Here is a 13,977-nt window from a genome sequence, read left to right on the forward strand (position 1 = left end):
GGTATATTCATATCCCTCCCGAGTTGTATAAGTGGACTAACAAGTAAATCAGTATAAAACTTCATATGTTTATTAAACAACTATATTTCATCATACAGAAGTAACTCCCTCTACTATAAATTTAGATCACCGTCGTGAAATATGATAATAATTTTAAAAAAATTAAAAACCGACTTCAAAAAACCACTAAAACGTAAGAAATAATTTAAGGTTTAGACCAATCCTAGGTCACAGTATAAATATACCTAAGCAGGTACTGTTCTTTTTTGATGTTGGTGCAGTGACAAAGCAGTTAATCTGAAGAAATATGGCACCAACTTCAAAAAAGAACAGTACCTGCTTAGGTATATTTATACTGTGACCTAGGATTGGTCTAAACCTTAAATTATTTCTTACGTTTTAGTGGTTTTTTGAAGTCGGTTTTTAATTTTTTTAAAATTATTATTTTATTTTGTTATTTTTAGTTTATTTGCAATAATTATCAATCAAAAGTAAGATGCAAATGATACCAATATGTCCTACTCGTTAATACGAATCATTCGAGCCCAAACACGAGGTAGTTGCTATATACCGTTGAGGAGTTCCCTTGACTGCCTTCCGTTTCCATCATCAGATCAGCTCAAGGTCACCATCATATCTTTTTGTTATAATAACAATATTTACGTTATAAATTTCATAAGAATCGGTTGATAAGTGCCCAAAATGGAAATTTATACCCCTGTTTTTACCCCTTTACCCACCCTTGGGGGTGGAATAAAATTCTGAAAAAAAAATGGGACCACCCCTGAGCTCAACCCAATACATCAAAAAAAGAATTTTCAAAATCGGTCCATAAATGGCTGAGTAATCGATGAACATACATAAAAAAAAAAAAAAAACATACATACAGACGAATTGAGAACCTCCTCCTTTTTCGAAGTCGGTTAAAAATATAAATTAGGTATTATCTTGGTATTGTTAATTTTGTAGATAGATAACATTGATATTAGTACATAGTTAAAAATATTAATCACATTCATGGTTGTATGCCAAGCTCATTCTTGCTCCGATTTAGTTTCAGGTTTTTGCTGTCTCCATTTTTGCTCCTGAAAGCGACAAAAACATACTAAACAAAAATGCACACTCGTCGACAAATGAGTTAGTAGTAATTGATGAAATCGCAGGGAGGTTAGAAGACGAAAAACTAAGTTTCGGAGCGTTGCTGCGCAAGCCACGTCTCTATGTTGTATTAAAAGTGCCGATTGCACGACAGCTCTCGTTCGTCATTTTTCGTCAGTAACCCTTCAGATTCAGATGTAAGAGCCATCATATGTATACCATTACCATAGTTAGTATTATTTATAATTAGATGGTCTTAATTAAGTACCTAATTTCTGTATGTATGAAAATCTTTAGACAAGTTGGAATTTTATCAGTATAGTTCTCGGCAACTTGAATTACAGGACCAACGCTGAAAAAGCAGGTGTTTAACTTTACTATGAAATTGCTGTTTTTGGTAAGCATGAAGAGTTTATTAACAAGGAGTCGGCAATCAAATTGATAAAATTCCACCTCTAGGTTAGTTAATAAGCTAAGTTAAAGTTAAAATAACTATAAGTACACTTACGAACGTGAAGCCTTACCTCTACAGACACTACCCACTCGGTTATAGCATGCGAAACAGTAACAGCATAATTTACCAAACAACAAGGCCAGATATAAAACAAACAATAATTTCATACAAACATTATAGTAGGCACCTGCTTTACTTATACTTACCGCCACCGAATTCCAAACCTTTTATAATGCGGCGCGTTATACCTTCCACCTATCCTCTGCTGGAGTTACTTATACTTACGATAAATATCTGATACCTCTCCTCTCAAATTAATTGACCTAAGCGATATCAGCGTTCAGTATGAGGCAAGCCTCGAATAACCGATTTGAACCGTCTGTTCAGCCAATTACAACACTGCTTTTTTTCCAACTGATTATAATTGAAGTACCTACTTTAAACTCACATCACACCTAGCGTGTATGATGATTATGAGCCTATCCTGCGAATAAGATTCGGAGCGCTATCATGATACCAGCACCAGTAGGTAGACCACTTATGCAAAGGGATGCAATGGTGTAGGTAGTTGTAGTGGTTAGCATAGCAACTTAGGTATCATAATACAGGAGGACCTATAAAGTTTATCTAGCCTACGAGTACCTCCCTAGCCCGTCACCCAAACTTCACAAGACTGGCGATATAAGTATGTAGGTACAAAACGTGTACATCAACCCGACACAACATTACACTCTGGATATATCTTCGATACTCAAGCCTGCCAGTGTTGTCTGCTTAGATAACAAAATATTATTGAAAGACAAGAAGCTTTATAGAATATTTATACCTTAATGAAATGCAAAACCTTTAATAAGTACCTAAGTACTAAATTACCATTTGCGCTTTCGAAGTGTGTTACTCAATAGACATAGATATGAACTGCTACTATGAGCTCATTACTTTGATAATATGCTATAGGTACATTGATAACTTGACAGGCTTGAGTTAACGAATTCGAGGGTCGACATTGGTGCTGATTTTGCAGCAACCAAATAGCAGTCAAAACATACGCCGCGTAAAGATGTTTAATAAAAACAATATTACAAGGCGAAATCTGCGGTCAGGCGCGCCAACCCCAATGCACCGCGTGCTTCCGTAAGCCTTCACCCCAATGATTGCGTTACAAACTTTGGTTCGACAGGTCTAAATATAAGATGCGGCCACTACACGGGTTCATTATCGACGTAGATAAATTCGTTTAATGCGCGTTCCACCAATCACAGCGCCGTATTAGCGAATCGCGATATACTGACGTTTATCTGCGTCGATAACGAGCCCGTGTAGCGGCAGCAGGGGGCGCGGCACGTACCAGCACGGCCAGCTCGTGCGACAGGCGGATGGCGGCGGCGCGCAGCCGGTAGCGAAGCTTGAGCCCGCTGCGAGTCTTCCACCGCAGCGTACGCAGGATCGTCAACATGTTCCCGCAATGCAACACTAGGAACAGCGCGGCTAAGTAAGACACCTACCGACCAACCAAACAGAAAAATCACGTCACAACTCAATATTAATTTATTCAAAATAATCACAATTTATTTAACTTACAACTTAACAAAGTAATGCGTCGGATAAAGAAATTAAATGTAGGGTGTAAAAAATATAAAACCAAATATACAAACAAAGTTTTAAGGCGACCTAATGTTGGTTATTTTCTTGTTATAATAACCTACTACATTGTGCATTAAATTCTTGGGTGTTCGATACATTATGTATGTAAACACAAAAGTAAATATGTAACAATATAAATTTCCTAAGACCTGCTATTATGGTCCTGCCATAATAAATAATGTTAAGATTCAATAAATAGTCACACAACAATGCAAAATTATGACTAGTACTGTCGATGCAGCCCCCATGGTGATATGATAAGACTCCTACATTACAGAAATGCCAGATACAATGCATTTTACAATATCTTAACTAATACCGCCTCTCCTAATAACTTAACAATAAAACTACGCCCATTTGAACAAGTATCCAACTAAGAATCTTAGCTAATTTAATAATAAGCCGTCTAACAATCTTGCTCCGAGACATAAAAGTACAGCTAACTTAGATGTTACAGTGATTTTATATATTACAGCTCAGAAATGTGTAACTAAATTGAAATTAGCTAAATAAATAAGCAACAGTGCGTCTAGTACTATGCAACTTCAACTTCACAACATCATATTCTTCTTGCTTCAAATTGTTCAAGTAAAGGTGAATATATAGATTACAACATTTTGTCGAGCAATACAGGCACTAGCAAGATAATAAGTTCGTAAAAGGATGATAGGCACACTAGAACATATCAGAGAGCGGCTCGTTGTTCTGTTACAAGTAAATGTTGTAGTCTCTATTCACCTTTATAATAACATAACTAAAGTACTCTAACTCTAAAGTGGGTGCTAGACGTTCGATTAAGTAAGTAGCGTGCTTGTGTAGCTAACGTTTAGTATGTGCTTATAGCTAGACTGCCATTTTTCACAAGTGTGGCATCATAAGTAGGTACCTACACAAGCAAAAGCTTTCGTCACAGATGTGCGTCAAAAATGTTTATTCGCATATTAACTCGAATGTCTGGCACCCCCTTAGCTTGTATTGCTGTGCATGCTTGAACAATTTGAAGTTGTTTCTGAGTACCATCACAACGTGCAAATGCCATGCAATTTATTACCAATATTGTGGACTCAATTGTAGTTATTTCAAATAACTTTTTGGCACGTACATAGTTAATTTAATCTTAAAGGTCGTATATAAATGTTGTATTAAATGCACCAGGAACGTTGTCTTTTGAAAATGCATGTGAGTTATTTCCTTGGCACTGATATTAGTTAATTACATGTAAGATGTTGATCTAGATATCATCAGTAGCTAGGTATTAGAAAAAATACTTTTATAACAATGAATGTTTAGTGCTACTTTGTCGATATTGGTCCTCGTGGCGAAATACCATATTTATAAGTACATTTTATCTACAAATAGGTCCAAAATTATATTCGTTTATATTCTTTTGATATTTATATGCTAATAATATTTTTTTAATCTTTGATTAGTGTCCCTGAAACAGACCGAGTGTACACTTGTCCAAAATTAATAATGCACATGCAGATCTTGACACCCGAATCATTAAATCGTAAGAGCCTTAAAAAAACACTTGCATTTTGCACCTTGTTCGAAAGAAATAGGAGTCAATATCATGTGTCACATAATCGAAAACAACGATTTCTATGCGCATTATCAATTTTGGAGCACTGTACATACGTAACGTAAGGCTGCTTATATAAAGAATCGGGTTCCCCGTACCGGTAAATTGATTAGGTAGCGCTCACTGAGAGATTTAAAACCGGGAAATGCTCTAGCGCACTCGCAGAAATATAAACAGCAGGTTACCGGTACGGGTAATATAGGGAACCCAGTCTCCATAGGTCTATGTAAGCACCCTAACTCATTACAAACCCTACTGATTCCAACAACATATAATACATAATATACACAAAGGTGCTGCTGGTAAAAACGGATTATTACAAACAAGAAACTAATGCGAACTTCAAGTAAACAATAATAAATGTGATGTCGTTGTATGTGTTTGTAATGTTTACGGAAATGACCTTGTCTGTTCAATAGTTGTTTTGGCCGAAATACACTGAATAAATAAATAATAAATGTAATGCGTGCATACACTTACTCGTAAAACACAGGTAGAAGTCGGTTTAAATAAGTAGGTCTACAAATACAACGAAATCAAGTGTCTTGACAAAACTATCATGCGTTAGAATAAATAATTCCAAAAGTAGATTACAAGCTCATTTAACCATCAGCTAAGATGAAAATCTGAGATCATTAGGTAGATTAGAATTTCCTTAAAGTAAAAACAACATTCTATCATATTTATTGAGCAGACAAACTCAGATCATTTACTATGGTGTCCACATGTGGAAATAATTTCTGATGTACATTTATTAATTTCCGCAACTATAGCGATATTCGAGTTCTTACAGATCTTTAATTATAATGAATTCGGAATATACTTACAATATATCTCATGAAATAAAACTACTTTAATGAGTTGCGTTAAACGACACCAGTTATACTCCCACGGGCGGCACTACCACTAAATAAGGCCATTATAATAGGCCACTTTTGACAGATGTAAAAAAAGATGAAATGAATTTTGGGTCTGCCAGTTTCTACAATGTACAATGTCGCGGTAAGTATTACCACTATCACGCTCTGCAGTCAAAAGTGGCTTTTATACAGAGTGTCACAGAAGTGGTAATGCAAGCCGACAGAGCCTGAGAGAGACTCAGCTCGTCATTTTGAACAACTTTTGTACACCAACTTTATGAAATTTAACAAATAAAACCAACTAGACACACGTTTAAATAATGACCAACAAAGTTTCCGGTAACATCCCAATGCAAAAAGCCGTGTCACAAAAGTTGTTCAGCTGATTCTCTGTGCCTCTGCCGGCCCCTACCCTGGACAATCCTTACATGCTTCATCTCGGCCGGGCGCCCTCCGCTCAGCACTCGACCTGCTCGTTCATCTTCTGCGGGATGACCAGCAGCATGGTGACCGTGTTGCCCACGCCCAGCGCCAGGAACGAGAAGCTGAGCGCCGCCACCTGACGCGGCCACGGGGGCGTTCAGTTACTGGGTACTTAGTGCTGCGTCCCGGTTCAGCGATCGTTTGATTTGCTTGTAACTTTTATGGCAAGTGCAAAGTATACATATTACATACATAGGTATGTACATATTCTCACGACTGTAATCCCCGAAAGAGTAGTCAGAGGTGACTCGCAAGCGTGCTATTCGTTATTCGTGGAAAATATAATAGATCACATTTGGCAGATGTCTGTCTATTCTACAATAATTTAAAATGTTTGCTTCTGTTATAATTATTATGAGACCTATTATATTGATTCTATAATACCTTTCGCTTATGGACTTTCGCTGGTTGCAACCGTGAGAATATTAATGTAGTTCATGTATGGTACCTACTAGTGGTAGGCAAATTAATCGATCGGTTGAGTGTTGGAACCCGAGCTGAGATGCATATCATAGCTTATTCAAAGCCGTATGTGTGTGTTCAGTGTATGTTAAATAGTAATAAAATTTCAGAGCTCAATATCAATATGGGTCAGTGAGGGTTGGCTCGTGGTTGGTTCACACTTATAGGTATCTCTGGGAAATGGGATCTTTAATTATATTTCATAGAAAGCTATTGCTGCCGGGTATTTCAATACATCATTAGCCCTCAGATGAAACTATAAAGTTTTCTTAAACAATAAAAATCATAAAAGAAACATTACACATTTTTGATTACCAAAAAAAACGCGAACTTTTTATACGGATTTCATCTATGAAGGGCGCATGAACACGACGTCACGATACTTTTATAAAGGTGCCTCCAACCATGGCACGGCATTCCAGCGATAACATTTTACGTGCATCAGTAGCCAACCGTGGCGCAACAATACCACTGCTGTACGGTCAGCTGCATAAGTGGCTATACACTTTTGTACCTACCTTGCTAATCTGAAACCACCTACCCATTCATTGAAACATTGACGGTTCGTCAGCTTGACGAGGTACAGAAGTGTATAGCGACTTAAGGTCTTCGCACATTATAACAACTCAAATCTAAACATTGATATTTAAGCCCTGTGTCATATGTTCAAGGTTTAATTTCAAAAATGATTATAAAGTAGTGTACAACGAGTGGCCTACGCATCGTACACTAAAAGTCATTTTTTGAAATGAAACCTTGAACATATGACACAGGGCTTAAATATCAATGTCTAGCATAGAGTCGAGTCGCCGGTGAGTTGTTATAATGTGCGAAGACCATTATTCAGATGACTGTTCATACCGTGCCATGTGTCAGCCTCCCGCCACATACCTGCCACGTGGCCTCCGGGTGAAAGCTGAGCTGGTACAGCGTGTAGGCGTTGTACAGCTGGAACAGGTAGCCGGCGAACAGGAACGGCAGCAGGTACGACAGCCCGCGCCACATCCACGAGTGGAAGCCCTGGAAAAGACAAGTTAAAGTGAGATGCTTTTATTCATCATATAAATGTAAAATTTTATGATGAACGTAAATTTTTCACCACCTAGTCTCCGTCCGAAAAGGAGGCTCTTTTTGTCTTTGGAGAAGTATGGAGGCCAGAAGCTTTTGAGCCATGTCTTCAAAATAGGACTTAAAACTAGGTGGTACACAATAATATAATGTGTACTTATATACCTATAGCTATAATACTAGCTGTTGCCCGCGGGCTTCGCTTCGCCTCTTACCGTGCCCTACCCTTCTTACCTTTATAACCTTCCCTGGACTTCCAAGAATATTTCAAGACCTAAATTAGCGAAATCGGTTCAGCCGTTCTCGAGTTATAGCGTCAGGAAGGATACCCGACCCATTTTTTATATGTTTAGTATATAATATATACCTCGATGGTGATGTCCATGTTGTGCCTCGCGCCGAGCGCCTTCAGCCGGTAGAGCACGCCGTGCTGGTAGCGGAACTGCATGTACTGGACCACGCCTGGAAGCGGAAAGGCGGTTTTAACTGGTATTATGATATCGCAAATAAGTTTTTTAAAAATAGTTAACTGTTTTTTTTTTATTTACAAATGAGACTGGATCATTCGAGTTTCTAAATATTTCTGTTAATTCCGGCGAGGATTTAGAGCAAGTAATATCAAAACAACGAAATTAACTCCGAAATTTCAGATATACTGCGCGAAAGTTGGTCACAACTTCCATCTAACGGTAATAATTCATCCTATCATCATCAGCCAATAATCATCCTCTGCTGGACATAGGCCTCTCCCAAGGAGCGCCACAACACTCGGTCCTCGGCCTTCCTCATCCAACCATTACCCGCCACCCGCCTAAGGTCGTCAGTCCAGCGGGCAGGAGGGCAGGAGGAATTCATCCTAATAGCCCACTATCTGCAAGCATTAGAACCTAGCTAGAGCATAAACAACATCACTTACTAATATAAGCGATGAACCACATAAACGTGTGTCTAAACTCCGCCCAGGGCTCGTTCTGGGGCCAGATGAGCAGGATCCCCGACACGGCCGTGGAGATGAAGTGGTGCAGCCGCCACCAGCCCTTGATGCGCGACCCGTTCACCTTGAGAATAGACTCCCGGATCGTTAGCGTGCAGTAGTACCACACGAGCAGGAATATTAGTATTAGTTGGAGGGGCCTGGAAGGAAAATGTGCTTGTTAGTTGGTGACACAGTCATCTGTGGCTGGTCAGCAGTTTACAAGGCCTTCGCTCGGCAGTGGGACACACCACTGGCAAGATTAAAAATAAACGTGGTGTGTTTAGATTGTGTGAATCGGGGGAAGTAGGTAAAAAGTGAATTATGTGAATTACCATCAGTTTCGAAAGTTACACTTTATTTATCTTCCTTCATATAAAATAGTCAGTGGATTTTTCATATTATTTCTTGCGAGCGTACACAGTCTGTAAGTCTGTAGGTATACAGACTTTGACTTTGTTAAAAAAAGAGGACTTTGTTACTACCTACGCACCCGTTTTTATCACGTTTTGAATCAATGATAACCTTTGTTGTTAGAGCAAATAATTTACAACTTGACTTAATTTAAGCCGATTCGGCTATCAGATCGTCCTTGCACTGCAGTTTAATGTTTAAACAAAGTCCAATTAACAAATGATAAATGTATCTATAAGTACTTGATGATTAACAATGCACATCTATGTCCGAATACTCCGAATCGATAACTGGCAACTGCTAGAAAGCATTTTATTTTTGTAAGTAAAGTGTTTCATAGTTAGTATGTTTTCCCTAGCTACAAAGATGCAAATATACAAGTTATATCTTCGTGTCATAAAGTATTGAGTTCATGCCAAAATTAGTATGAATCATAATGTGCGATCATCAAGTTTATGAATGAGTATCTAATCAAAACATCTAATCTAATAACACGTAATTACCATACTGACAATGGAATATCACGGCCCTGCTAGTGCGAATGCAAAACAACGCGACGCTTCACCTTATAAGGTTTTCCCGTGGGAATCCCGGGAACAAACCCTGCGTAGGTACCTATCTCTCGTCAAACTAGCCTTCAACTATTTCTAGCTAACTTGATATAAAAATATACCTATTAAGTATTATTTCTAATTTAGGGATGTTCATAACTAAGTAATGCTTGGCAACCCAATGCAAACAAAAAAATACGAACTTGTTTTGCATTTTATGATTTGAGGTACAATCACATCAGTGCATTGCTTGCGTTTTTGTATACTTAAATGAATTGTTTTTGTGAAACCCACCTAAAGTAGTTTATACTTGATAATTTTATGCAAGTCAGGTTTACTTGAGAATGAATAAAAGTGGACAGAAATGTTCTTAAAAATATAGGTATATAACAAAACTATGATAAACCATACTTACCTAAAGTCTATGGAGAGATTAAGAACAGCTAAACAGAAGGCGATGGCGCTCAGGACTAGCTTGAATTTTTCATATTCATCTTTGTATTTGAACCTGTAATATTAAAAAAAAGTAAATTTATAGATCCCATATTTATTCCTCAAAGTCTTCCACATCAGTGATAATAATATTATGTAAGTATAAAATCTAACTGATAAACAATGGAATTTTAAACTGGACCTTGGCATAATTTTAAAGACTATTTACATACGTTTGACTTTAAGCTAATTTATTAACGTTAATTTATATTTATGAATCAGGTACCTAAGTAGTAGATAGTAACTTATAGCAACACCTATAGAATTTTCTTCGTAACATACTTCAATATAAAAAAAATCGTCACTACCAAACTAAGCCAAAATATTGACCTCACTAACATTATCATTCCGGAACATATACCTAAATACAGGTACAGTCGAAACAGCAGTTACCTAAATAACCTTCAGAAGGCACCGATTTTCGTTCACTCGATTTAGATTACCAGATATGTCGTATGTAAGGGAAAAGCGCTTACTGGCCACTCCAACACTCTTGTATAATTCGCGCGCGAATTTCCAAAACTCGTAGAACAAAAGTTGTTCAGTATTACCCCCTGAGTCACCTCCTTTCGGCTGAGTATACACTTTTTGCAACACCCTGTATAATCAAAGACTTACTTATCATTTTTGTTGAGTATGGACACGTTGACGTTCCCGAGTATGATGCGCAGATACAGGCTGTTCTGTTTCGGCAGCGTGGCCTCGATCTCGTGCAGCATGGCCTTCCGCTTCATGATCTCCTTCTCGAGCGTCGCCACGCGCTCATCACCCTGTGTCACGCCGCTCTTCTCTAACCTGCCAGGTGCAATGAGGTTGTGTTAAGTAGTTGTGTGTCAAGCAGGTTTGATGATGGATGACCTACATACTTTATGCCTATGAGTACACTCTACCTCTACACTAGCCCAAGAGTCGGCCATATAGCCATCCGACCCCAAGCTAGGCAGAGACTGTATGTAATGTGGGTATCAGACATTACACAAACACCCAAGACCTGAGTACAAATCTGTCTTTTAAATCAATATTTGGCCCGACCAGGAATCGAACCTTAGGCATAGCAGCCAAGGTCATTAACCACTACACCATTCTAACTAATTACAAAATATACTAATCAGCAGGTGGGGGGGGGGAAACGATGAAAGGCCGCAAATATGCATCCCTAGGAGAGGGGTACATGTTTGTGCCTTTCGGAGTCGAAACCCTAGGGCCGTGGGGACCGGAGGCGCGTCGGCTGCTAAAAGAAATTGGCAGCAGGCTGATAGAAGTCACAAGGGACCCTAGGGCTGGCTCGTACCTCGCTCAAAGGATAAGCATCGCCATACAGCGAGGTAACGCGGCCAGCGTCTTGGGTACCCTACCCGACAGCGGCGGCAAGTTGAAAGTTTAATAAAAGTAGGCACATCAGCAGGTTATTATGAATTATATAGATATTATACTATGAATAATATGGCCTTCACTAATGTTTATATGTTCATGTTCATACTGTATTTATTTCCTGCAACACCAAAAATAGCAAAGATAAACTTAACATAACATAGGCAAGCAGGCAAGTAGGTATAAGTACCATAAACTCAATTTTAACTTAACAAGCAGGTCAGGGTAAGCAAAGTTTTCTGTATGGCAAAAGTAGGTAATAGAGTTAAGTTGTTTTGAATTATGTTAGTTAGGTGCATTAGATAACTATTACACATCAGCATTTAGTAGGTTGTCTGTCTGTCATCTAGTATAATTCCATGAGTTATGTTTTTACCCCCTATGGAACAAGAGGAGTGTAATAATTTTAATGTGTCTGTGGTAGCTCCACATGCATTGAGGGTGAAATTAAAAATAATTTACTTGCAATGCATGGTTTTACAAGTATGACCTACTTAGTACTGTGACAAATGCACAACAGTTTTGATTTGATAAAAATAAATTTAACTGATAATACATAGAACATGATCAAGTGATCCTAAATCAAATTAATGATAAAGATAATGTGTATTTCTACTTTTCCACAAAGTAAAGATAACAAAATGACCCACACTATAAACTTAGATAAAATATTACCTATATGTATACCTAGCAATGAATAGCCCAATGTACAAGTTGTGTAATAGAACACACTGTACATAATAATATGTATAGATATGTATGTATGTATGTGTCACCAAGTGAAGCATTTGTTCTCCCCTCTGAGTATAAACAGGATAGCATCAATCTTACTGAAGAGATTAAATCCCAATAGGAAGTTTTGGACCAATAGGATGGTAACTTCATTGTTTATTTACTGTTTATTTTTAATCCAGTAGACCCACAATTATATTATTGTTGGACTGCTGATGTACCTTTGAAGTTTGCAGTCATAATCTCCAAACTGATTAGAAATTATCCATATCCTTTTCTTATCAGTTTTATTGTAATTGCTATTTTTATGATGTTGTCATGTGTATAAATGTAGTAATAGATATTAATTTAGACTATAATTTAAAAGGGATTACAGAAAAAGTCTCATATTTTTTATAAATTTTGTAACTGTACTTATGTTAAAGGAAGTCTGAAGTGAAATGGAATAAGTAGTCGTGGAAATAATTTCCTATGGTCAGTCTGTAGACATTGGACTATTTTAATTGCTTGCAGAAATTATCTCAGAAATTACAAAATACATAAGCAAAGTTTATTTTGATTATAAATCTTAAGACTTGTGTTTATTAATTGGAGTATTTATTAGTAGTTGGCGCTTAGGATTGATTAGATAATAATGTTTTGTAAATAACATACAAGTTAATTCCTCACAGTAAACAGTACTGCACTGAGCAAACAAAATAGAAGGATTATGTATTTGTAACTTATTTCTTGCTGTGCAAACAAAAGTTACCAAGTAAGGTTATAGACAAACACTGACCTTTTTAGTGCTCCATTGATAACTGTGAGGCGGTAGCGCTGGTGGTTCAGTTCCTTCATGCACGACGCCTGGAGCTCGCCTACTTCCTCCAGTTTTGTGGCATATTCTTTATTCACAGTCTATAAAACAGGCCAAGGGGTTAATCTATCAACTCCTCTCTCAAGTAATGCTACGGCGTCTACTACACTATGTAAGCATGTAGATAGAACTAAGTGTCCCACAAGTTTAGTCAACTCTAGTGCTAATCTGTGCAAAAATGCCTTAACCTTGTATGTATACCATTTTATATACTACTTACATGTGGACATAATATAGTTAAAGAAAAATCTGCTAGATTTTGCCAGGAATTCAGTTTAAATTTTTTATAGTTCAAAAACTACAGTATTCACTATGCACAACTTGGATGGGTTTAAATTATCAAAATGCTTATATGATTACAAATAATGAATAACGGGTAAGTGCCGAATATAACGTAAAACAACCTGGAAATTGTATAAGCCGTGAGAGCTTTAGAGTAAATTAGATTCAGAAGGAATACTAAAATGGATATGGAAAACATACCTCCAATCTCTTGTAATCGCTTAATAAATCTTCCCATTCTTTGAGGCACTCATCAACATCCATGGTAAATTGTAATGAAGCAAAGGAACAATGAATTTAATTAAATATTTGCTGAAACCAGTAAGAATTATAAAAAATCTGAATTAAATAAACGATTGCTCTTCAGCAACCAGCCGCCCGCACGTCACGTAGCCACAGAATAAACTAAAATGTCATTGAAAATAAATGTCAATGTCAAATTATTCTAGAGTGCACCACAGATAGTGCCCGCAAAACGAGATTATTCTGATTCGGCACGAAACCGAATTTATTATTCCGAGAATTCAGGAAAAATACAAAATGAGTAGAGACCCGAAAGGCACAATACGGCATGGGGAGTGCGAGTTTTTACTCAATCCAGTAGGTAGCGGTGAGTAAACGTAAATTTGTACTGTACACGTAAATAATTAATGCT

The 13,977-nt window shown here is 37.5% G+C and overlaps 1 protein-coding gene across 2 annotated transcripts; it reads right to left on the bottom strand.

Annotated features, from left to right (window-relative positions):
- Window positions 1–54: 54 nt before the first annotated feature.
- Window positions 55–13,737, bottom strand: LOC105395721 (transmembrane protein 120 homolog). 2 transcript variants are annotated; one of them, XM_048622657.1, is made up of 10 exons: window positions 13,524–13,736; window positions 12,963–13,081; window positions 10,700–10,876; window positions 10,005–10,097; window positions 8,568–8,785; window positions 8,019–8,113; window positions 7,475–7,603; window positions 2,901–3,053; window positions 928–1,085; window positions 55–145 (listed from the first exon to the last, which is right to left on the bottom strand). In XM_048622657.1, exons 1-9 carry the CDS (start codon window positions 13,584–13,586, stop codon window positions 1,035–1,037), a joined length of 1,098 nt encoding a protein of 365 aa, XP_048478614.1. In that variant the 5' UTR covers window positions 13,587–13,736; the 3' UTR covers window positions 55–145; window positions 928–1,034. The 2 variants fall into 2 exon arrangements, with proteins under 2 accessions (XP_048478614.1, XP_037971246.1); XM_038115318.2 differs by lacking the exons at window positions 55–145; window positions 928–1,085; window positions 2,901–3,053 and adding an exon at window positions 6,056–6,197 and having other exon boundaries at window positions 13,524–13,737.
- Window positions 13,738–13,977: the final 240 nt, after the last annotated feature.

The sequence above is a fragment of the Plutella xylostella genome, chromosome 8 (assembly GCF_932276165.1).
Source record: "Plutella xylostella chromosome 8, ilPluXylo3.1, whole genome shotgun sequence".
Lineage (NCBI taxonomy): Eukaryota > Metazoa > Arthropoda > Insecta > Lepidoptera > Plutellidae > Plutella > Plutella xylostella.

Coding starts and splice junctions, on each gene's coding strand:
- LOC105395721 (XM_048622657.1), bottom strand. CDS start 13,586: ATGGATGTTGATGAGTGCCTCAAAGAATGGGAAGATTTATTAAGCGAT. Junction 13,082..13,523: donor GCGATTACAAGAGATTGGAG/GTATGTTTTCCA, acceptor CCTGTTTTATAG/ACTGTGAATAAAGAATATGC. Junction 10,877..12,962: donor ATCAATGGAGCACTAAAAAG/GTCAGTGTTTGT, acceptor TGCACCTGGCAG/GTTAGAGAAGAGCGGCGTGA.